At 34.7% G+C, this 25,917-nt stretch overlaps 1 protein-coding gene across 1 annotated transcript in view; it reads left to right on the forward strand.

Annotated features, from left to right (window-relative positions):
* The window catches only part of MMP16 (matrix metallopeptidase 16), a 269,059-nt gene extending 244,052 nt beyond the window's left edge, over positions 1 to 25,007 (forward strand). The window contains exons 8-10 of the mRNA XM_028112264.2: positions 8,451 to 8,601; positions 17,818 to 17,933; positions 24,673 to 25,007. Coding sequence (XP_027968065.1) covers positions 8,451 to 8,601; positions 17,818 to 17,933; positions 24,673 to 25,007 — 602 coding nt within the window. The remainder of the gene's footprint in view (positions 1 to 8,450; positions 8,602 to 17,817; positions 17,934 to 24,672) is intronic.
* Positions 25,008 to 25,917: the final 910 nt, after the last annotated feature.

A 25,917-nucleotide genomic window follows, 5' to 3' on the forward strand; every position in this document is an offset into this window, starting at 1 on the left:
TACAATATTTTCCCATCAGTAAATCTTGTGTCTAGTTTTTTTTCCATTTTCCAAAATTTTTATCATATCCTCTTATTTACTATGTCAGGTTTGAGTTCCCTGGGAAGCAAACCCTGAAATAAAGTTACGAGGAGAGAAGTAAGCCTCTGAAAAGCAAAGAGGGAAAAGGCAAGACTAGCCTAGAAAGCCTTGGACTATGCTATAGATGTGACAGGGTCTTGGCGAACCAAACAAGGAGCTCGAGAGCAAAGACTGCCTGTTCGAGGAGTCTCACGTAGAGTAGAAATGGCCAGGATTTAGGATGTGCCATGCTCAGTCATTGGCTGGATGCTGCCCAAAAAGAGCAGGGCTTTGGCCCATCCCAAGGCACTTAGCTGACTTCTTGGCCCCGTTATCAGATCCAAAGGCATTTGGTTGATTAATAGGCCAGTTCTTTCTTGAAGAGAAGTTTAATAAGCTGCCAAGTCAGTGGCTGCCACATTTGTGGAAATATTCAAAACTCTCTGCTTACTAAATGATGTTGTAGAACCTGGCAAAATAAATGCTGGTAATAAGTCGTACAACCTCCATAGTTGGGTATTTGTTCAAATTTCTTGAGTAAGCAGCCTATAAACAATATAGAATATAGAACTTAATTCAAATAATTGGCACTAACATAGATCAGTGTACTTAATCATTTATTATTGATATTATTTATTTGAATTGGTATCAAGCAAATTTGAACAGTAGGATATTGCATTCTATAAAAATAGTAAGTGCCATATATTGGGTACCGTGATCTGAGTATAGTATGGGTATATTATACATTTGATTTCTCCTTATTTCCAGGTCTCTGAATGGGAGGTGCTAGTATCTAATGTATGAAATAGGAAAGGAAGATTCAGATTTAGTTACTTGCCCAAGATCTCACAGCGAACAATTGGCAGAGCTGTCAACCCTTAGTTCTATCTGCTTTCAAGGCTGTTTGATGTTCCACTAAGCCATAGAATCTAATACAAAAAATATTAATTCTTTATTACTTTTTTTAAATCCCTGAAGTGTTCTCTAAGAATATGTCAATGTTGAACAATAATTAGCCCAATAAACGATAGTTATTAAGTAATCTAAGTGCAGTCTTCTTTTATATGAAGAAAATCCAGCCTTTAAGGAACTAATGTTCTCTTTAATGTAAAAGGACACATAGCAAATATGTTTGGCTTTGTGGATCATATGGTTTTTCAATCATAACTACTAAACTCTGTCATTGTAGGGTGAAAGCAGACTAGACCATATGTAATAAATAGATGTGACTGCATTCTGATAAAATTTTATTTACAAAAACTGGTGGCCCTAGTTTACTAACCAATGTTGTAATAAAAGATACAAAATATAAATGTGTAAGGAGAGTTTTGTGGCCTCCACAAGACAAAAATAGAGTTGATTTTTTTAGTTAATAAATTATAAAGGGTATCTGATTACTGAGGATACAATGAACAAGGCATGAGCAGAATACAGTGGATTAATTAATAAATACTTCCAATAATAAATATGGAATGATTACTTGATAAAGCAGGAAGGAAGCAGAAAATCATCGCAATTCTGAAAGCCAGACAGAGTGTAAATGTGTTCTATTGAGAGAGTCCATTTGGAATAGCAAGTTGAGCACTGAATTAAAATACCTGGACTGTAGTACAAATATATTAGCTATTGGTTGTGTGCTTTTAAGCACATCACTTCACTTCTTTGGCCTGTAAAATAAATGTGTTAGGCTGGATTCTCAACCATTTTTCTGATCTAGTACATCTGAACAATACAGTGCACTCCCATTAGTAACAATGCGCCAGTCCAAGGGTGTTAGAAAAGCATGTACAAATCTTAGCTTGATAAAAATTTTAAAAAGTCATTAGAAAATACAGTTTTCCTTGTAGGAATAACCATATAATTTAAAATTTTTTCAAGGGATTATTTGCTTAGTGCCTGTTTCCTCTGCTGCTCCAGCAGCTTTATAAGAGCAAGAATCTGTTTCTTTCACTGGTATCTACAGTCCTAGCTTAGTGACTGGCTATAAGAGGCTCTTAATAAACAGACATTGGATGGATGGATGGATGGATGGATGGATGAATCTCATTGGTGAATTACTGGAATAGGTGGTCTGTAAAGTTGTCTCCAACGGTAAACATTCTTTGAGGTTATTCTTTTTATTTATAAAGCTTCTCTGTCTTTAACTCAGACTTGTTGATATTTTCCTCTGCATTCTGCCAAGTACAATGTCAGTAAGGACCAGTTCTTTCCACTTGCTCCAGAATATGTGAACCTCATAGGAAATCCAGTAAATGCCTTCATTATGCCAAAGAGGCAATATTTTCCTTGAGAATCAGACCATCTGATGGTAAGGTCGTTAAAAATCTACCTCTCCAATGTTAAAAAAAAAAAAAGTTGCATATGAATCTCCCATACTTAAAAATATTAACAAGAGAAACAAAGTTACTTCAACTTTGTCATGTGAAAGTCTTATCAAGATACAAAAGGAATTGTATAATTGTATTAATTAGGTGTTATTAATAAACACCTGGAGATTTAACTGTATAATTCATAATCTTTGTTGAGTTATTTTCTTAAATTCTAAGCCACAAATACTCAGCAGGCAAGGTGTTGTATTTCTTAATTTTTTTGTGTATAACTGCTGGGATCTCATCATATAATTCTATAGGAAATGTTTGCTGATGAGTTTTCTGTTTTGCTTTGTTTTTTGAAGGGAATATGAGTGCATTAAAAAGGAAAAAAAAATCCCCTGCTGTATGTTCCCAACAGGGGGAAAAATGCTAATTGAATGCTAATCTTCTATACAAAGTCCTTGATTATTAACCGTGAGAGGCTCATTCTTTCTCCCTTTTATTGACTGAAAACTCTTGACCAACAGTATAGGGAAGTACTTCTGAAACACATTTTTTTCTTTTTTAAAAAAAAAAGAACAAGAATTTCCTGGAAGAACTGTACTCTTTTTCTTTTTTCACATAGTATTCCCTTCTGAGAAACCCTGGAAAACATAAACTAGGGTTCTGTGAACATACTCTCATGCTACCTGCACCAGGGCATCCTGGATATCCGTGAGCCTAGTGATATCACTGTACAAGGCCTGGAAAAAGTATGAAGAAATTTTCATGGATAGGATAGAGATAAGGAACTATAAACAGAAGTAGTATAAAGTTTAATAGAATGTTGCTGCTTAAAAGAAGACATAACCAACCGAGTTTAGCAGATAACAGGTTTACTCTAAATAGCAAGCATGGAGGGCACTGGAACTATATTATCCTTTCCTAAATAAAACTGAGATGAAAAGAAAGAATGCAATAGTCACTGAGGTAGAGGCTAACATAGAACAGAACTTTCTTTTTATTGTATTGTTTTAAGACTTTCTATTTTAAATGCTACAGAGATAGGACTAAAATATTGAGCAAGCTGGGAAACAGTTGTCTGGATTTTCCGTCTCACTAACTCTGGCAAGAAAGTGATCTGGGCCCTTGGGGTATTTTTTTCTTTAGAAAATATTCAGATTAAACAATGGCTCAGGATAGGGGTATATTTTTATGATAGTATTTCCCAACGCACAGTTAAATATAATTACTTAAATGGCCCTCCAACACAATACTGGGACATGCCTTTTTATTTTCTGACTTGTTAGTGGTTAGAAAACTCATTTTTTTTTCTGCTTTACTAACAAGATTCAAGACTAAGGCCTACAATGTTATTTATGTAGCCTTTTCATTTTTGTTTTGATCTTATATTTGGTTATTCATGTAAAATTAAACATATATCTTTGAATTAATAACCATTTATTAAGCACCTACTACTTTCCAGGCATTATATATAATGGTGTCAGACACAGTGTTTGTCCCTCAGGTTGCTCACAGCCTACAGCAGGTGGCAGCCTTGTGATCCATTAAAGCACTAAGTTATATGTACTAAAAGTATACCAAGTAATATGGTAAAGGGGAAGACTACATACTTTGTCAATGTAAGAGGCCCACCTTATTCAGATAGTAACTGCTTTCCAGAGAAATGATGTTAAGCTAAGTTTTGAAAAAGTCATACCCATTTTCCAGAAATGGAAATAAATGAAATGGAGATGAAATAAGAGACTCATATTGAGAAGAATCTCGAGATGACATATAGATGAGTTTGTGTTTTATGCTGAATGCAATGGTAAACCACTGAAAATTTTAAACAAAAGAGAGATAAAATCAGGTATGCATCTTAGAGAGATCACTTTAATGACCTTGTGGAAGACAGATAAAAGTGGGACTGAAGGCAAGGAGATAAGAAAGGAGGTTATTGAAATAATACAAGCTAGAAAACAAAAGTGTTGCTCTTAAGGCACATGGATGGAAGACAGTATGGTGCCCTGGCTAAAAGCCAGGACTTTGGCTAACAGACTTGGGGCTCAAGCATATCTCATACCTTGTGTGATTTTTGGATGGCCAAAAATTAAAACCGAACAATAATTACTCAGTTAAAAGAAAAATAAACCCAACCAGATTAATTGAGTTTAGGGGCGGGTGTGTAACAGGAAGTCATTCAAGAACTGGCTACACTTGCCATTTCTCTAATAAGCCTCCTGGTCTCTCCCTGTTTGTAGCTTTGCTCTTTGCATCTACTCCATTCTCTTTTCTCTTTCAGTTCCTTTCTCTGGTTACTCAGTTTATATATCCTCATAAGGTATGCTTGCCTATGGCCATCATGCTCTTCGAGCCTCATACTATATAATGAATAGGCATTTCCTTCTGCTGAGTGGAATGTCTCTCAATATTTCCTGGGTCACATTCCCAAGAAAGAAAAATGAATGGCTCTGCTCATCTCTGCTCATCTGCCTAAACTATGATCCATAACGCTGCAGCATTTTGACTGGCTCTAGCCTTGGATGGTAATATAGAGAGAAGATATGGAGAATAGTGAGACCTACTTCAGAGCTTGTGAAAAAAACAATTACCTTTAGAAGGGATAATTGAAAAGTTTACCTATATCAGTGGCAATAAGAATGAACTGCAGGGGAGAGGTTTAAGGAAAAGTTTAGAAATCAAAGCAGCTGAATGTAATGATCCATCAGATATGAAACATAATAAACAGGGAGGTTTCTGATGTGATGCATTGAGTAATTAGCAGGCCATCTACCCAAATAGGGAAAACGGGAAGAACGGTCCTTTGATGAGTTCAAATTTGAACTTATGGGTCAACTTTGTCGAAAATCCCAGCAGGTAGCTCTATATACTGTTTGGCTCTCAAGAGCTATTTGGATTAGAGATAGCCATTTATGACCACTCTCTTTTTTGGCTTCTAAGGTTTTCTTTTACTTTAGTCTTCCTCCCTGCCTCTTCTACGTCCTTTGCATTTGCCTACTCTTACCTCTTCCCTTGTGATCTCTTTGAGGGCCATATATTTCTAGAAGCCCAGTTTTGGTTCCTCTTTATCTTCTCCATATATTCTTCACTGGATAATTTCTTCAAATCCTAAATTAATAAATACCATATTTATGCTTGTGACTTACAAACTGTAATCTTCAAACTCACATATCCAGTTGCTTACTTCACATCTCAAACTCTCAGTTTGAAACCCTTATAGCCCATACACCCCAGTCTTCTTTGGCTTATTTTATATCATTATTATTCTCTTGTTTAGAAAAGTCAGAACTTGAAGATTATCCTTGTTACTATCTTTTTTTAATTCCCCACAGCCAGCCCAAAGGCAATGTCTATCAATTCCATCTCCAAAATGTGGCATGACTCCACTTTCTTTCTTCCATGACTATTGCTGTCACCTTGTTACAGGCTATTAGCAAAGAACTTTTTAACTATTTGGTGGCTTCTTATTTCACTTAAAATGAAGTTTAGATTTTGACAAAGACCACATGATCTTTACCTCTGTCCTTAGCACATTCCTACGACATTGTGGTCTAGCTCTCTAACAAGGTTCTTCCCATTAGGGCATTTGTCCTTGGTGTTTCTACCCCTTCAAACTATATTCACTGTGCTGGCTTTTTTGAATTATGTAAATTACAATTCACATGTCATCTGAATAAAGGGATCTTTCCTGTGTCCAGTACAAGCAACCCCTCCACCCAACGCCATCACTTTTACATTAATGTATTTTTTTCTGTATCTTTAAAATACTTTTCTCTCTGAAATTACCTTTGTTTTCTTGTTTAAGGTCAGTTTTCCCATACCCCTTCCCTAGAATTTAAGCTCCAAGAGGCAGACGTGTTGCCTTTCTTATTCACTGCTACATCTCCAGTGCCTAGAATACTTCCTAATAAGTTTACTAAGTTGTCGATGAATGATTCAATTAATTCTTGCAAAAGACCATTGATGGATCTTCTCATTTCCATTCTTCTCTTTATGGTCCATTTTCCACAAAAGACAAAAGTCATGTTTTGAAAATATAAAACAGATCACATCCCTCCATTAATTTTATCTCTTTGATGGTTTCCCAGTCACTCAAAATAAGACTGAAACCTACCATATACGTTTGCAGTACCACTCTCTTCTTGTTCATTACACACCACTGATCTTTTCATTTTTAATCATACCAAACTCCTTTGCTTGGGATACTGTTCCTGACATTCAGCGCAGAGATATCATCTTCTTCTCTTTCTTTAAATTTTGGTTTAAGTGTTATTTCTTCAGAGGGGCTTTCCTGATCGCCTTACTTAAAGGAATTTCCCCCTTGGGATTTCTTTTTTCTCAGCCCCTGATGTATTTCCTTTGTAGCATCCAGTAGTTTTTCAACTACTACAATTATATTTTTGTATATTTGGTTTTCATCTGCCCAATCGACTAGAATGCAGGATGATCAGTATAGTGAACAGGTCTGTCTTGTTCTCTTTAGTATCCTTAGTACCTAACATGATAATTGGGACACTGAAGGTACTTAATAAATGTTGTTTTTTAAAAATGATATCAAATGGTAGTAGAGGCTCTTGAAGTAAATAAGATTACTCCTGTTACAAACTAGAGACACCTAACTAAATCTAGCCTGAAAACATGATATTTTTGCTTTGTGTTGTGTTGTTTTAGGCAGGAACATGTTTTTAATTTTTTTTATTTCCTTAAGGTGTAACATGAATGCTACAGGCTATCATAGTCCTCATCTAGGAGTAGTAATGAAATATTCTAACAAGTAAGGCTTACATCTATCAGAAAGAACATAGGATACTTTGTCAGATATTAATAGATATTAACTGTTTTACTTCACCAGATGCTAACCCCAGAAGGAGTTAGTGATAAGAGATACTAATTGCAGAAAGATCCAGAAGGACCAGGGGAAGAAGTCTTGGGGTGTGGGTTTGAGGGGAGATAGACATTTAGGGCAAAGTATGTTTGCTGACTTTCATTAAAGTGTCTCAATATTTGAATAGCCCGCTCCCTCCACTCCTACCTGGCCCTTGTAAGTATTTAAGTTTGGGACCCCCACCCTTACCTCCTACCTCCTGATTTAGAATAAGAAGAGAGGAGGTCAGAGAACAAAGCCCTAGGAAATGTCAACATTTAAGGACTGAAGGGGGGAAGAAAAAGCCCAGAATGGAGCAGCTGGAGGAAAAAGGCCCCCCCACCCCCAAAAATGGTTTTCTAGCAGCTTAGAGAGAGAAGTGATTTAAGTGAGCAATTGTGTCAATAGATAAGGGTAGAGAATTATTTCCTTGAAAGACATTGCTGACTCTAGAACAAAAGTTTTCAGTGGAAAGTAAGTGTTAAATCAGTTTTCAGTGGAGTGAGGAATGGTTATAGACTACTTGAGAGGCATACCAAAGAGGGGAGTGGTAGGCATGGTACAGGACACGAGGAAGTGTGTTGTAATTTCAAAACAGCAATAAAACTGACTCAAGTTTGTCTTCTTAATATTGCCATACTCTAGCAATTCCAAACAAGGTTAGGGTTAGAATTCTCCTCCCCTAGGTTACGGCTCTTATTAAAGAGAGGGATAGTATAACCGTTAAAAAAGGGCATAGGGTCAAAGGAGGATGACTTTCTAAGATTAAAGGAACTTGTGAATGTTTGTAATAGGAGAGGACCAGCTTAGAGGATGTGTTTCAATAGAGTAAAGGTTATAACAATAAAGCAACCTGAGGATATACAGAATGCACAAAACACAGTAATGATTTAGCCTTAAATAAAAATAGCATGTCTAATTCCTAGAGGAAAAATCCTGATTCTTGATTCAGAATTGTTGTATTATGGCAAGTTGTAGATCTTTTTTATTTCTTAAATTAATTCACAAATTCTAATTATATTATTAAATAGTTACTCATTTTATCCACTTTTGAAGATAATCTTCTAATAATAACGTCTGTATTCCATATGTGACTACTACTTATTTTATGGATTTCATGTAAAATTACTTTAAATTCACTGTATTAATAGATATATTCTAATTTCTGATATTAAATTATTATATTCTGCATTTGCACTTATTTCATACAGGTAACAAATACTGGGTATTTAAGGATACAACTCTTCAACCTGGTTATCCTCATGACTTGATTACTCTTGGAAGTGGAATTCCCCCGCATGGTATTGATTCAGCCATTTGGTGGGAAGATGTTGGGAAAACCTATTTCTTCAAGGGGGACAGGTCAGTACACATTTCACATGAGGAAAATGGTTAACTAATGTTTACAGAAGTTAATATTTCTACTCTATAATAGACTGTTGATTAAGAATCTGTGTGAATATAAAGATAATTAATGAAATCAAAAATATTTTAACATATTTTTAAATAATATTCAAGATAAATCTTCCTGTAACAAACCTAAATAATATGACCTTCTTATGAATATATGTATTCTTCCTCTTCTGCATAAGCTTAACATGCCTATAAATCTGTGTAGACAATGTATATGTATCTTACAATGCATTTTCTTGTCATTTTACTTAACTTTATTTAAAAAACACATTTTCACAAAGGCTTTTTTTTTTTTGCTTTCATATTGAAAGTTAAATTTTTATACTTTGCATGCTGTTAATTGTAAATGTTTTCAAACAATTTCAGTTTAGTCATGAGTTCTATTTCTTAAGAAGCTAATTATTTAGGTACCAACAAGTCAGTCACTTAGTTTAAAGTGTAAACTCTCTTCCCTGCAACTCTCTTTCATTTCTTTTCCTTTCCTTTCCTTTCCTTTTTTTATGGCATTAGTAAAAATTAAGTGAACTGTTAGTCTTATGACTTGTAGCATCTACTAGGCATACATAGCTTCACTCCTGTGTACCTTTGATATAAATTACACATAAAATGCAACTTGAAGTCTATATTTTTTATTAATTTAAATTAATATTAGGTAGAAAAAGTAATAGAGATGAAAAATAAATTTTTAATTACACTATTACTAGCTGGGTCAAATGTGACACTCAATATAATTTTTATTAGTATGTAGAAGGACTTAAGTATGCATTTTACTGAGTTTTATAGTAAATTAAAAATACACATCCTTACACATAAACACACATATGAACAACAGGCTTTAATGCCCATCTAGCTAGTACTGAGTTTGCCATATAATCTTCGCATAGTATAACCTTATAAACTGTCTCCAACTTTAGGAGAAAACTGTGTGAGTATAAAAACTTTATTTTACAATTTGCAATTTTTAACATTGATTTCAAACATTGAGCTTTATCTGTGAACCAAAAACTCCTATAATTTTTCTCCATGGATAAGAATGTATACTTTTCAATTTATTCTGTTGCTAGCTCTCTATATATTTGATTTGTATATACTTCTATAACAAAATGTTTTAATACACGATCATGAAACTAAGGTGCTAAATGATTACAAAATCACAAAACAAAAAAGGTCTATCAAACAAAAATTTTATTAAAGGAGATGCTCTTTATAGCCACAAAAAGTGTATGATTCTCAGCAAGATATAAGTGTAATAGAGTATGATAGAAGAATGAAGAAATTGCTGGCTACAGCATGGTGACCACTAATGAAAATAAATCTGCAAATTTAGAACATATTCTTTAAAATAACAACCCTGAAGGTTGTTAGAGTTTAAGTCCGTGGCTGATTTAATTGCTTGGATGTACTCTTTCAGGACCAGGTTCAATAAGGAGTTTTTTATTGTTTTGGGTTTTTTTGTTTGTTTTTGGAGAAAGGTGTAGAAACAAAAGGCTGACAAAACACATTTCTGCAGGACAGAACATGAAGCTTAGCTTTCATGCAACAGTTTTCACAGGATTACACAGATGGTAATAAAAACTGCCACTCTATTATCAGATAGCCTATTTTTTTCATACATGCAGGCATTACTTTTAAAATGTTTCCAATATAAAAATTTAGCACTTATTGAAAAAATTAAGTTTAGAAACTAAATGCGCACTGCCTCAAATCAGTGAAATCAATGAAGGTTAGATACCAAATTCATACTAAAATAAAGGCAATAGTAAATAGGAAAAGGAGTTTTAGTTCATTTGTTTCCTACTTGAGAAGCTACATGCAAATATAACAAAATATATAGAAGAAATACTTTGAGCTCTGCCTAAATAATTGGTTTTATAGGTTTAAAAATATTTAAAAGCAGGGATCCAATTAATTTCCATGTGTGTGATCTTGTGTAAGATTTCATAAGTCATAGATGTTTTGTAAGCAGATTACTTCATATTCACATAATTCTATAATTCCAGAATCACAATTTACCAATATATTCATTTTGGATTAAAAATATATGGACAAGACATTAAACTACCTATAACGGAAACAAACAACAATTTGGCTGTCACTTTTATATATGAAGTCAGTGTATCTTTCTTCCTTATAGATACTCTATATTTTTAATACTTAACCAAATTTTAATATTTTATTTATTTTCTATGTATATTTTTGAGAGAAAACACTGAAAATTGTTTTGTCCTTCCTTCTCCTCTTTCTCCCACTGCCTTCTTTCTGCTTAAGGAGGGTGGCGGGGCGGGTTGGGGGTGGTGGGTGTCGATTAATAGCTTTCTATTTCTCCAAGGCTAAGATTAGAAAGGGTTTTAGAGGTAATCTAGTCCAGGTATAAAAAACTCAATTGCTTTAAAGGGCTGGGCAAATAAGAAATAAACTACTGGATACAGCAATAATATGTAAGGCAGTAGTAGGGAGTGATGGGTACTGTAGTGAGCTGGAAAGTACAAATACACTAGAAAAGCACTCAAAACCAGAATCATTTATTTAATTTGCTAGACAAACAAAGCACAGCTTTAAATTAGATTTGGTCCAAGTGCTACCATATGTCAGCCCTGCATCTTGTTCACGTCCCATCCAATGTGTAGACACACTCAATTATACTCCACAGGAATTCATCCTACTCTAAACCCAACTGCCCATGGTGACAGTATGACTATGAGACAGCCTTTTCCATTCTCAATAGCTCTAATTCCTACTTCCTTAAGATTTCTATAGTAGTCCTGGCTTAGCCCTCATTCATTTATTCAAAAAAATATTTTGAGCACATATGATGTGACCTGTGCTGGAAAGGACCACAAGGCTTCTGCTCCCATGGCACTTAACTTCTATTAAAGGAGACAATAGTAAACAGTAAACAAGTAAATGAGCCTGAAACTTTAATGTTGAGAAAAGCTACAAAGAAATAAAGTAAAGTGACAATGTGATAGAGACTCATGGGTAGTAAGGAACAGTTAGAAAATTAGTGTGGAAGTCAGAGAAGCCCTCACTTATGAAGGGGACACTAAAGTGGGGATTTGAATGGGTGAAGTTTCAGCCACATGAAGCTGTTTGGAACAATATATTGTAGGCAGATGACGTAGTAGTGCAAAAGCAATAATACCGCAAGGTTTAAATCAGTTAAAACATTGTGTCTAGAGAATAGCAAGTTAAGTGGTAAACCAGGAAGTCAAATAGGTAAGCAGGGACCAGATTATTTGGGGCCCTATAGATCATAGCAAAGATGGATTTTATTTTAAGTACAATGGAAAGGCGTTGGAGAATTTTCAACAGGAAAGGGAAATGATCTTATGTATTCACAAACATCACTGTGGTTTCTGTGTGAAGAATGGGCTTCAGGAGTGGAAGCAAAGAGGGTAACTGGCAGGTTGCTGGAGTAGTACAGGGAGATATGATAGTGGTAGTGGAGATAGAGCAAAAAGGGTGGGTACAGGATATATTTTGAATGTAATCAGAACAAGTCTTTGTTATGGCTTGGATCTTAGGGGTGAGAAAAAAGAAAATTAAAGATAACTTCTAGGTCTTTCACCTGAAAAATTGAGTAGATGGTGCCATTTCTGGAAATAGGGCAGACAGGGGAAGGAATATTGGGGAAAAGGGATTAAAGGATTGAAATGTTCATCTTTAGATTGAGATGCCTGTTTTACACGCCAACTGGAGGAATCAAGTAGGTACTTGGATAATTGAGTTTGCTTCTCAGTGGAAAGATCAGTCTGAGGTATACATTGGAGAATGATTGACATAATTTGTATTAAAAGCAGGGGCCTACATCAAATCTCCTAAGTATTTAAGAGCTAGCTAAAGAAGAATAGTTGAAATGATGGCTCTTTAAATAGATCTATAAAGTCAGATTAAAATTTCCACTATTTCACTATTTTACATATAGCCTGGAACTTAGTTCCTCAGATTCCTACTTGCCCTTTTTTTAATACACTATAATTTGATACTCAGATACATTTTGGATCATCCTAGCATTTAACTCTAAAATGCTATGTTTCTAAATCATCTCTCAGCATCTTCTCACAAATATACACAGGACTCTATTGCCATATTTCATTCTAAGCTTGAATTTTAAGATATTTTCAATGAAAGACAAAATTTAGATCCACTTTGGTTTTTATTATTATTACCACTAATAGTCAAACAGAAAAACGTATTTATTTCCTCCAGCTTAACTTGTGTGTTTATGAAGTAATTACTCAATATGTTTTTTAAATCATCCAACACAGTATAAATTGATATTTCTAATTCTGTTACATGTTTAAGAATGTTTCTGAAAAGTGGGATTTTTGTATAACTACTTGGGTATGAAAAAAAGAAATGGTCCTATATTTTGTGTAACCTAAGAGAAGCAAGTGGTCTTGGCTCTGTAGTACAGAAATGAGACAAAGTAGGATGAAGAAATGGCTGTGTCATGTGAAATAACCCTTGGAGCCACTTTTTGTTCAGTTTGAATTCAGTATCCAGCAACATCCCATTAAAGTATGGCATTCTAGAATTTTCTATAACTTTTTTTTCCTTAGCAGAGAAAGTGTTTAACAAAATGTTGTATACCATTACATGGACAGTTTTTGTCTCTTATGGATATAACCCATGATCAAGTAAAAAAAAATGATGAATAAATCTCATTTCTAATTATAATTTATTTTGAAGCATTGATTCACAATGCTTTTCTCAAAGAATCAGCAATTTAAAGTCATAATTCTAAAGTAGAGATAACGGAGATATCAGAAGAAGAACTTAAAATAGCTTTTATCATTTGCTGACTCTCCTGCCAAAATTCCAATTTTTTCCATTATAATACCCAAGTTGTAACCCCTCAAATGGTTCATTTACACAGGTTTCATCTGAATATGTTAATATGCTTCTCAATGAACCCCTAAGCTCATTTTTCAGGAAGAAAAAAAATCAGTGGGATGAGCTTTTTGTTTATACCAAAATATGTTTAAATATGTTGGAAATTAAAACGCAAACCTGTATTTATGAATAAGCCTCAGCACCTCTTATAAGGCAGCTCTGAATATAGTTAGATGATTCTAACTATACACATTCAAGTTTACTGGATATATATCAAAGCTGCCACACAGCAGATAACCTGAGGGTCCAAGCCTATGTTGAGTATTTCAGAGATTGTGAAATGATCCCAAATTATAGTTTTGCATTATCTGTTAGTGATGAAAGAGAAAAATTCTGATAAATTCATACCAGAATTATGTTCCTACAAGAGAGTGTAATAAAATTCACATTCCATTTATGTTTCCTTGAAATGTGATCTCTATGAATCTTATGTGCCTGGCTCAAAAAAGTATTGATGGGTCAATGGATCTATGAATGAACAGAAGGAGAAAAGAAGGAAATTAGACTCAAGCAATATATCTTAAGAGTTTGAGAGACAGCAGTAAGAGTAACAATGCCCTGCCAAGGGAAACAATAACAGTAATATGCTAAACTATGAACCCAACAGCATTAGAGTCTCAACTCTGCAACATTTCAAAGGAGCAAATGTGATTAAATCATTATCTTTTAATGCTCTAGCATTGACTGAGTTGAGTGACCATACATACTAAATCTATGTTTAGGACATCATCACAGAAAACACTGTAATATGCAATATAAAAGATTGTTGAGGGATTTAAATGAAAAATAAAACAATGTATGTGTATAAATTTACTTTATAGCTACAAAAACCTACATAAATTATTGGTATTGTTACAAGAACGTTGTTACAACTATTTCTCAGAGAACAACCCTAGTTTCTAAGTATGTAGTTAATCTTTCTTAACTCACATACAGGGTGTGATCCCATTGTCCCAAGGATTTTTAATTGTTCCAAACTTCTGGCTTAACAATATGTAAAAGCTTACTTTAAGTTATAGCTTATATCTAAAAATGGTATTTATTGTAAAATATGTCATTATTTAATCTATCATGGAGGGAAAAACCCTACCAAGTAAACTTTGATACAGTATCTATTGTCAAGTGCATTCTGATTTTAGTGATGTAAAATGTGGAAAAAATGTTTCTTAGAATCCAAAAATAAGGCATTTGACTAGTTCTCTCTGAGAGGTTTTCTTTGTGGTCAAGTGCAGGAACTAGTTGCCGTATATTGTAAACCCCACCGAAATATTTACTTGAGAGAAGATATCTTGAAATTTTGAGCGTGATCTCAACCACTTTAACCATTCTATACTCATCACAGAATGTTTGGTGAAAAAGAATATTCACAAATATTTTTAAAGCAGATGATCCCATGAACTAAATGTGAAAGAAATGTACTTCAAAACTGGTAGAACAATACGCTAATGATTCTGCCTACTTGTCTTCAGAAAGACAGGTCCAGTCACCTTTATATTAGCTCAGTCTTCTCCATGAAGCTTTTCCTGACCTTTCCATCGGATCTGTTCTCATCTTCTTGTGATAGAATCTGCAACAAATACCTATAAGAGGGTATTTATCTTTTTGGATAAAATCTGCCTTGTGGTTACTTATCGGAATACTTTCTGAAATAATATTTTTCTCTTTTCCATTTAAACATTGAAAATGGAAGAGTTGCCAATATTCCACATGTTACTTGAGTGGATATTTCTAGGGAATTATAGCAAAACCTAATGTACAAAACCCCACAACTCTGTAGATAAAGAATCTTCCATAGGCCTAGAATAAAAAAAAATCCAGAAAAGACCATAAAAACTATTTTTTTCTGATTTCAGCCGAAGTGCCTAATCCCAAGATAATGCATTAAGTATGTCACTTCCCAAACCTGTGTTGGTAAAACATTAGCTTTAGCAGATGTTAAGAGATATTTAGTGGAAAAGAAGACAAAAGGTTGTTACATAAATTTAAATTTGGAAAACATATTTGGTGTGCACAGAGGAAAGAGTGGGGACTTTAAAAAAAAAGATTTTATTTATTTATTTGACAGAGAGAGCACAAGCAGGGGGAGCAGCAGAGGGAGAGGAGAAGCAGGCTCCCCACTGAGCAGGGAGCCTGATGTGGGGATCGATCCCAGGACCTGAGCCAAAGGCAAACATTTAACCAACTGAGCCACCCAGGTGCCCCAAGAATAGGGACTTTTAAAATCAGATAGAACTAGTTATAAATCTAACCCTCATTGTCCTCTTAGAATTCTCCTCTCTTAAAAGGGGCCAATGATGACTATCTCATAGGTTTGTTGTGATTAAATGAGATAATGCATAGATCATAGGCCTGCCTTAAAGTATGCAACATACTGGAAACTGTCAATGGTTTCATCCCAGTTTTGTCATTCCTTTTGAACATTCAGGACATAAACTCATTTAAATCTTAGAACATTTTAAACAATAATGAGTGATCCAAAGTAGGTCTGGTTACAGTCTATTCACTGGATGTCTAGCAGTTCTGTGAGAGTGGCTCATGGGCCACCCTGTGAAGGCATGGGGTTCTGAGAGTTCTGACTCTTGGCAAGTTTTCCTTTTATTTGTTCTTCTGTCTATACACTAAGGACTCCAGTCAAGACCTGCCCTAAAGTCTACAATATACCCAATTGCCTCATCAACAATTCTTCACTTTGATGTCTTGCAGGTACCTGAAATTCACATATCTAAAACCAAACTCATGATTCTTCAAACCAACCCAACTTACCTTCCCCCATTTCCTTATCTTACTGAATGGCAACATTATTCTTCCACATGTTCAGGCCCCAAACTCTTGAGTTATGCTCAACTTCCTTCTCTCGCATCCTGCATTCAATCCATTAGTAAGCTCTTTGGGATTTTCCTTCAAAATATATTCCAATCTCTTGAATTATCATTAACTCTACAGTTTACATTCTAGTCCAAGGTTATTGCAGTGACATCCTAATTGGTATCCCTGCTTCTATTTTTACCTCCTTAAGTCTGTTTAACTCACAGCAGCCAGCATGTTCCTTTCAAACATAAGCCATATCTTGAAGCTCCCCTGCTCAAAATCTGTGTTGGCTTCACATATCCCTTAGTGGAAAACCAGAGGCTTTGCTATTGTATAAAGGTCTATCTAATCTTAGACTCTGGTTCCCACTCTGACCTTTTCATCCATATGTTAACCTCAGCTTATTTTAGTTTATGAGAATAAACTAGTGACCCCAGCCTCTTTGTGGATGCTTAAGTACTCCAAGTTTGTGCTTGCCACAGTAACTGTCATTAACTAGTTCCTCTACCTGGAAAGTATTTCTCCCAAAAACTATATATGTTATACCTCACTTCTTTCTGCTCAAATGTCTGATAAAGAAAGGACCTCTCTGTCCACTAATTAAAATTGCTTCTCCATATTCCTAGCTAACTTTATCTGCTTGTTTTCTTAATCTTACCACCTCCTATCACAGTATGTATTTACTAATAAATTGTTTTATTACCTATAATCCATACATATCCTAAAATACAAGACTGATGAGAGGTGGAGAATGTCTGTTTTGTTCAAAGTTATATCTCTGATACCTAAAATATGCCAGGAACATAAAAGGTACTCCGTAAATATTTCTTAAATGAATAAATGAATGAATAAATGAATCAAGATTCTGCTGAAGATGATTCCAAAAAAAAAAAAAAGTGCTCTGCTGCCTAGGATTTGTAAAAGAGTGCCTGGGTGGCTCAGTCAGTTGGGTATCTGCCTTTGGCTCAGGTCATGGTCTCAGGGTCCTGGGATCGGGCCCCACGTCGGGCTCTTTGCTCAGCAAGGGAGCCTGCTTCTCCCTCTGCCTGCCGCTCCCCCTGCTTGTGCTCTTTCTCTCCAATAAACAAATAAAGTCTTAAAATTTAAAAAAAAGAAAGATTTATAAAAAGTCATGAGACCTCTTATTTATCCATAGGTTGGTGATACCTTTTTGAATCGTAAATATATTTAGCAACCACAATGTATTTAGCTAGAATTTTTAAATTAATTTTAGCAGACTGAATAAATATACAATAACAATACCCACTTTTAACATGTGCAAGAAACAGAGTGAACGCTGTTTGTGTCCAGTGTGTTTCTAGCGTTTTTAATCAGTCCTGTAAATCATTAACAGATAGCATATAGCAAGGATTTAATGAGTGTTAGCTATTACTGTGTATACATAATTTCCTTCCCTACGCACGTGTTTTTTTGTTTTGTTTTGTTTATTATCCTTTTTAGGTATTGGAGATACAGTGAAGAAATGAAGACCATGGATCCTGGCTATCCCAAACCAATCACAGTCTGGAAAGGTATCCCTGAATCTCCTCAAGGAGCCTTTGTGCACAAAGAAAATGGTATGCAGCATGTGCATTATATATTTCATGAGTTTACTAAATATTTCAACAATGAATTCTAATTTTTCATTATGTTAAATTAAATCATTAGGGAGTACCATACTAGGGCTATAATGTATTATATTTACATGAACTTTCCATCCTAGATTTATGTTTAATATTATGCTCTAGATGTTTTTTAACCTCAGCTTATATTAGTTTATGAGAAAAAAAATAAAGGCAATTTTTAAAAATGGAGGGTGTGGATACCTTCAAAGTAACATCACCTATTTTTCTATTAAAATTCCTATAAAGTTAGTAACAGACATACACAGGACAGGAGCTGGTCACAAGGAAGTTATGTTGTAAGTGTGGGCTGAGACACAAAGACACCTGGCAATTATGCATGTTGAAGATTTTAATTTTTCATGTATCAGCAAACAGGCAAGATCCCAACTGAATACAATTGGGCTAAGTGACTGTATGATTGCTTAATAGCAAGAAGCAGAGCGGAGAGCTGACCACGTTCCTTGCTCTCCATCTCAGGATTTGAGTTTCAGCCAAATCCTAAGTGGAAAGTTAGCCAAGGGAGGGAAAATCCATATACTCCTATCTGTGGGCATATGTAAAGTCTCAACATTTCTCTCCTCATTCAGAAAGCAGTAAATAGGAATAAACCATAGTAATAATGCAAAATAGGATTTATACACAATATTCCAGAACAAAGGAAAGAAATCATTCTGAAATACACAGAAAAAACATACCCCATCAAATGATTTATAAGAACCATAAGAAAATTATATACCATACCCATCCTCAATAGCATGAAAAGTCTGTAACATATGCAACAAGAATAAAATAAACATCATTTGCAAAAACAAAATTAAATATATCAGATGAGGAAAGAAAGTTAACTGAAGAAATAGGAGGAAAATGAAAAACACCATCACTGAAGATTATAATTAACGATCAGCATATATTGCCTGAGTTTAAGACAACCATACACTGAGTGTAAACCTGAAGGAACTGTGACCCAGGACCAATAAACACCAGTCAGAAAAGTCAAAGTACACAAACTATTTTGACCCTTGTTATATGAAATTACATACTACATTCTGTATGATAGTGCCCCACAAGTAATATGCTGTAGGGAGAGGCAAAGTCAAAAAGAACCTTGAAGCCCTAATCATAGCACTTGTAGAGAATTATAGATTTTGTGTATATTCTATAGGTTCAGAAAATTAAAGGACCAAGTTAAGATACAGAGCCTGTATGTGATAAAAGCAAAAATCCATAGAAGAGGACAGATAAAGAAGAAAACATATCTGTCAAAAAGATATCAATAAGAAAATGAAGGAAGTAACAGTGCAGTCACATCGGAGGCAATTAATCAGATCAAAATAGGGCCCAAAACTCCAACTATGCAGATGAGGATGAAAAGGACCAAGAAATGAAAAAAAAAATTTGAAAAATGATCACATGGAGGCAGAAAACTGAGATCACCCCTACGAATTATAGGTGTCACCAAGGAAGAAACTAGAGGGAGGAGATTTCTTGACGTTAGAATAAAGGGGTTATTAAAGCCCAGATAAAACCAACTCTAGCTAATATTTACAGAAGTCTTAGCACTGCTGTAGACTGTCTTCAATAAAAGTTATCACATTCCGTGCAAAAATAGTGCAAAGAAAATTCAACCAAGATCTTACTGCAGTGTTATTAACTCTAGGAAGTTTGGTAACAGTTTCTTATTTCTTGTCTTTATTTTATTAATTTTCTAAACTGAGTTTATCTTTTAAGATAAAAATAACTTTTAAAATAAGTAATAAATTGTTTCAAAAGATTGAAAAAGTAGACATAATACACATAATCTTAATTCCTTACCACATTAACAGTTTTCTTTTTCCCTGTTTCTATATACAAGGCCACTAATCCCTGAGATTTGATTTAGATTCTCTGGAAATAAATCATATTTATATAAAAATAACAAAAAATCTTGCTACCCCTGCCCCATGATTTTTCATATTTTTTTCCATCTGAATATTTAATAATATTCATTCAGTATAAATCAGTGAAATTGTGCCGAGAAGTATATTCTAGACTGAATCAACTCTTTCATAAATAGTTTCTAAACAAGTATGAAGCAACATCTCAAAATTTTTAAATTAGACTATGTGATTGTATTCTTTTTATGTTATATTAATACAATTAACAAAATACTATCAATTTTCACAGAAGTGAAAATTTTATGTGTTGTACAAAACAGGACTGAGACTTCCAAGAGCATTTCCCCAAGATCTTCCCACCTCAAGGGTCAATTACAAAAGAAAAAAAATAAATAACAGTTTTCTTATATTCAGAATTTCATGATTTCTTTTCACATAGCAAAAAATAACTTTGTAAAATACTGACAAATGAAGCATTTTGGGAAAATCAATGCTTACAAATGAATACAAACTGCAGATGAAACGGCAATATTTCTATGTCTTCTAGACCTTTCCTGGTCCAGCCCCCCCTTTGATATCCCTCAACACTGACCTCACTCTTCATCTTTCAGAATATTCTCCTTGAATATCCTTTTGTGATCATCCTATCTCTTGTACTCAAATCTCATATTACAGTGATCAGCTTATATGCTCATGATCCCCTCTAGTGCAGACTGTTTGAAGGCAGTCACATACTAAACATTCAATAAATATTAGTTGTATAAATTAATTTTATCCCTCCCATTATTCTAAAAATTCCCTCCCTGGAGGCAATCTCTCATCTGTCTGAAACCCTTGTTCTGTAATAGCAATATCAAAGAATCTAGAAGGCTTTGGTCTATCAACAGCAAATTCTCCACTTTTTATTATCTACAAATTTCATGCTTGTAGCTTCTTACCTTAAATTCATACTTTATACAGTTTCTTCCCTTAGGTTTGTGTATGAAAGATAACAAGTTCAAATTACTAAGTAAATGCATTTATATTTATATTTTGACTCAGAGTAATCCCCTGTAACTCTATACACATGAACTTCCTTGGAATCTTCTAGTGATAATCTTAAACAAACAAATGGAAGTCCACAAATTCAGCAACTCACCTATAGAATTTTGAAGGATATTTTTCATATTAAGGTGGAACGTGCCTCCATATACACCTACTGCTATTAATTCTGCCATCTTTACAAATGAAATTTGAATTCTTGTGCTATTTATTGAATGCCTATCATGTATCAGATATACTACATAAAGTCATTACCTAATTTAGTTGTCCAATATAAATACCTTTTTATGTCATATATTATTATTTATAAATAAGTAAGTTGGCATCAGTTAAAGTAACTTATTCATAATCATAAAAAAGGTAAGATTATATATTTGAGGTTTGAAACTAGAACAGTCGAGCCCCACTGAATGTGATGTAATGCACTACCTCCAAAGAGGAAAAGTTAACACCTTTCTCTACAGTATATCATTAAAGTAACTGATTATCTGTCATGTCTGGTTAAATTTTTCATCTTGTCATACTACACAAATCCAGGCTTTCTCAGAATGTAGCTTCCTGAGCCATCATCCTCCTGCTTTTCACCTGTAAAACCATCTTAAGTATTTTTCATTTTTCTCTTTACTTTTAGTCCTTGAAAATACAACAATCTAAATGAGATCTGACTCATGCAGAATATAGTGGAATGATTTCTTCTTGGCACTCATTATTTGACCATGTTTTAAGCAACAGTGAGTTTTTAACACATACTAAAGTTGTAGTAAAGAATTGCTTCATTCCCTCTCCTTCAAATTGTTTCTGTTAATTGCTGTCAAGCCATATCACCTAGGTATTCTATATTCCCTCCTTAGAAAATGCAATCTTAAGGCAAATACAAGACTCTACTTTTCAGACTGTTGTCTTTCACCTTACTGATTGCTGTTAAAACAGTTTTGACTATTTTAGCCTATTCAATTAGTTTGACTCTTGATTCTATTGATTTGCTGTAGTCCCTACTCCCCACTCTCATTCTCTGTTAAAATGTACAAGTGTGATTCAAACACATATTTCCACAAGAGTCAGTTTATTCATTCACATTTATTAAATACTAATTAACTTCTTACTAATAAACATATAAAAGTGGAAGACAGAGAACACACAGACATTGTCATCCAGGGACATGTAAGTTAGAACAAGAGAATTATGATGGACAGTGTCTCGTTACATTTTAGGACTAAACAATAGAAAAGTCACCAGTAAAATCTGGTCAAATATGGGAGAAAAAAAGTGATCACATAATACATTATAGCCCCCCTGAATTCCTTCTCAGGATTTCTCAACAAGTAATAATTTGGGTAAGAATTCATCTGATGTTGCTATTCTTAATAAGCATAACATCTTACAAGAGTATATCATCAAAGCTATTCTTAAAAAGGAAAAAAAAATGAGTACATAAACATTTCTTCTACCAACTGCTATTTCATATTCTCATTACTGAATGAGATGAATATTGTGAGATTAAGTTTTGACAGATTTCTATTGCAGTCCACTTATTTTCAAATACTTTTATTATTTAACTTCTACTGACTAGACGTGTTATCTCTAACAAGCATATTCAGTAAACTACAATTCTCCTCTATATGGAGTGTGCTACTATAAAATTTGGTCTCCATAAATATGAAAATGGAAACTTCTGAACTTTTGTATGGTACCAAGTAGGTTCACAGTGATTAGCTTTGACTAAAAATTAAAGATGAGGACCCTTCCAGCTGTTGGTTTCCAGTTTATAAATATAAGAAGTATGTTCACCTGTTCTGAAGGTCTGTTTAATTCTAAATCAATGCCATTATTCAACAGTGATTGTCTAATGTACTGTTATTTGGCAAGTCCTCAACATTTCTTCATCCAAGCTTGTTGAGTAATTACATTGGATTTCATTAGTGTGATCAAATACCAGCTCCCTGCTGAAATATTTGAATCTATATCACCTGTTTTCACTTGGCATGTTACTCTGATTGCAAAATTGCCCTTCAAAACGAAAGGCAACAGCAGATTTTTATGGCATTGAACAGAATTACTTCCAAAATGAAGTGACCTGAAGTGATGGTCTAGCCTAGATGAAATTTTTTGAAAGTGTCAGAGTTTTTTGTTGTATGGGTTTTACCTATCACAACCTGTGATGTTTAATCAAGATGCGTTTGTTAAAGGACACAGTTTTTTAAAAAATCATTAAGTGTTCAGGTCTAGAACTAGATCAAGATTTAAATTCTGCTTTCACCAGGACTTGGACATCTTATCTCTAAGCCTCAGTATCTTTGCCTGAAAAGTATAGGTAAATAATTCTACTTGACAGAGTGGTTATGAGGATTAAAATATGTCTTTACTGAGCTTTAAACACAATACTTCTTCCATAATAGGTGTTTAATAATACAGGATAAAGAAAACCCTCATTAATGATTACTAACCCTAAAGTAGGCATACTGTTCAAAATAGCTCCCAAAATATAGTTTTTAAGTAATGATAACATTAAAATATTTCTTCTTGGTTTCTTGAAGTTTGTCTCAAAGCAGGAATTAAGTCCAATGAGTGCAGTCACAAAGAAACTTGACATGAAGAAGCTCTGGATGAAAAGAAAAACTTTTTTTTTCCCCCAACAAAAACAACAATTTAGAGAATAGTTCTAAGAAAAACACACATATCTGTAGCTTAATTGTCACGAGCTTTCAAAGTCTATTATCTGCATACATAATTTTGGAACATAAGTCATATGTATTGCTAGTTACATGAACCTTCCACATACTACATCCTTCCCCATGAAATATGTTAGTTGGAACTATTAAAGATAGAATTATAGATTTATTTATAGTCGATTAATCCTTTATTATGTAAGTAAATAAGAACGTTAAGTGAAAAGGGCAAAAGGAGTAGGGACAAAATGGGTATGATCTAGAGTCAGAAATAAGGTTAGTGCAGAAAATACCCTAAATACCTATTTACTTATTAAGATTCCTAGCAAAGAAAACATCTCGTTTCATGACTTATGAGCTGTTATGATTTCTTGTCCAAATTACAAAAGCAAACCTAGTGTTTAAGTACAACTGCTCCCAATACTAAGATGATTAGAAATTTCCCCTGAGGTGTTTCCTGGAGTGGCCTCCTCATAATGCATTGTACAATGTCTTCAACAGCAGTCTGCAGGGACCTAGTGCTTCAATTCATAAGGCTGTTTCAGCATATTTCAGAATAGGTTGGTATTATCACCCTGATGGGTAAATCTGAAACTGCAACCTTACAAGTAAGAAATAGGATAAAGTTCTCTTTCCAGACTAGGAGTAGATTTGTTCAGCATGATCTTTCAACTGTCCTCTATAGATATTTTGACTCATGGCGAAGCTTTCCATAGATGGGCATTAGAGGGCACAACTCCAGATTTATTTCAACAGAGAGCTAAGCTGAAGATAATGTTTTCTTCCTACCAAAATGGAAGGGCCTTAAAATACATCTTTTAGGGGTGCCTGGGTGGCTCAGTTGGTTAAGCGACTGCCTTCGGCTCAGGTCATGATCCCAGGGTCCTGGGATCGAGCCTCACATCGGGCTCCCTGCTCAGCAGAGAGCCTGCTTCTCCCTCTCCCTCTGCCTGCCACTCTGCCTACTTGTGCTCTCTGTGTCAAATAAATAAAATCTTTAAAAAGAAAATACATCTTTTAAAAAGTAGCCTAATGTAAGTTAATAAGAATTTCTATACATATACACTTTCAAAATAAGTGGTACCTATGTGTGTGTGTTTCCCCTTCTAGGCTTTACGTATTTCTACAAAGGAAAGGAGTACTGGAAATTCAACAACCAGATACTCAAAGTAGAACCTGGATATCCCAGATCCATCCTCAAGGATTTTATGGGCTGTGATGGACCAACAGACAGAGATAAAGAAGGACACAGCCCACCAGACGATGTAGACATTGTCATCAAACTGGACAACACAGCCAGCACTGTGAAAGCCATAGCTATTGTCATTCCCTGCATCTTGGCCTTATGCCTCCTTGTATTGGTTTACACTGTGTTCCAGTTCAAGAGGAAAGGAACACCCCGCCACATACTGTACTGTAAACGCTCTATGCAAGAGTGGGTGTGATGTAGGGTTTTTTTTCTTTCTTTCTTTTCCAGGAGTTTGTGGTAACTTGAGATTCAAGACAAGAGCTGTTATGCTGTTTCCTAGCTAGGAGCAGGCTTGTGGCAGCCTGATTCAGGGCTGACCTTTCAAACCCAGAGGGTTGCTGGTCCTGCACATGAGTGGAAATACACTCATGGGGAAGCTTCCATGATGCACAGTATCTGCCGTTCTTCAGTCCTTTGTCTTTCTTTGTCATTCAGTTCTAGGCCTTTCCTCTGCACGCTCAATGCCCAGTAAATTTTCAGGATTAACTAAAGAAGAGGAAAAAAAGAAGAAAAGATTCTTCTTAAAGGTTTCTAATATTATTTTCCTTCTGAAGTCTGAGCCCATATCTGGGGGAAAAAAGCAAAATGGAAAAACCCATGAATTTTTTGCTTTAAAGCAAAGAAAAAAAAGGTTAAACAAAAAACCCACAATTGAACTTTCAGGAAAGTGTGAAGACCCAAAACAGCTTTGTCTCCAAAGAAGATAGCTCTCTGACTGCTATGGATAGTCTCCTACACTTCATTTTTGTCAGGTGGGAGATCTGGAATACACATGCAGGACTTTAGACTGTTGGGACAGCCATTTTCCAACAAACAAGGGGCCAAAATATCTGCAATATAGTAACAGCCTTAATAATACATCCATTTTTCGTTTTATACAGCTGTTCTCAGCTATGTCCTCAATGTTTCATCACATTTATATTCATAGCTATATTCAAACAGGACCTTTTGATTGTTTTGAAGTGTTTCTAATCCCCTTCCTGCCACCTGACCCCTACATCATTGTGATAATCTCCCCAAGTTGTATTAGGCCATTGCCCCAGGCCTTTCATGGGTCTGTCAGGAATATTCATTAAGAGCAAGAAGCAGTATGTCTCCAAAGTGGT

This window comes from Eumetopias jubatus, unplaced genomic scaffold (genome assembly GCF_037043125.1).
Source record: "Eumetopias jubatus isolate StellerSeaLion01/CBP00866 unplaced genomic scaffold, mEumJub1_p1.0 scaffold_4, whole genome shotgun sequence".
Lineage (NCBI taxonomy): Eukaryota > Metazoa > Chordata > Mammalia > Carnivora > Otariidae > Eumetopias > Eumetopias jubatus.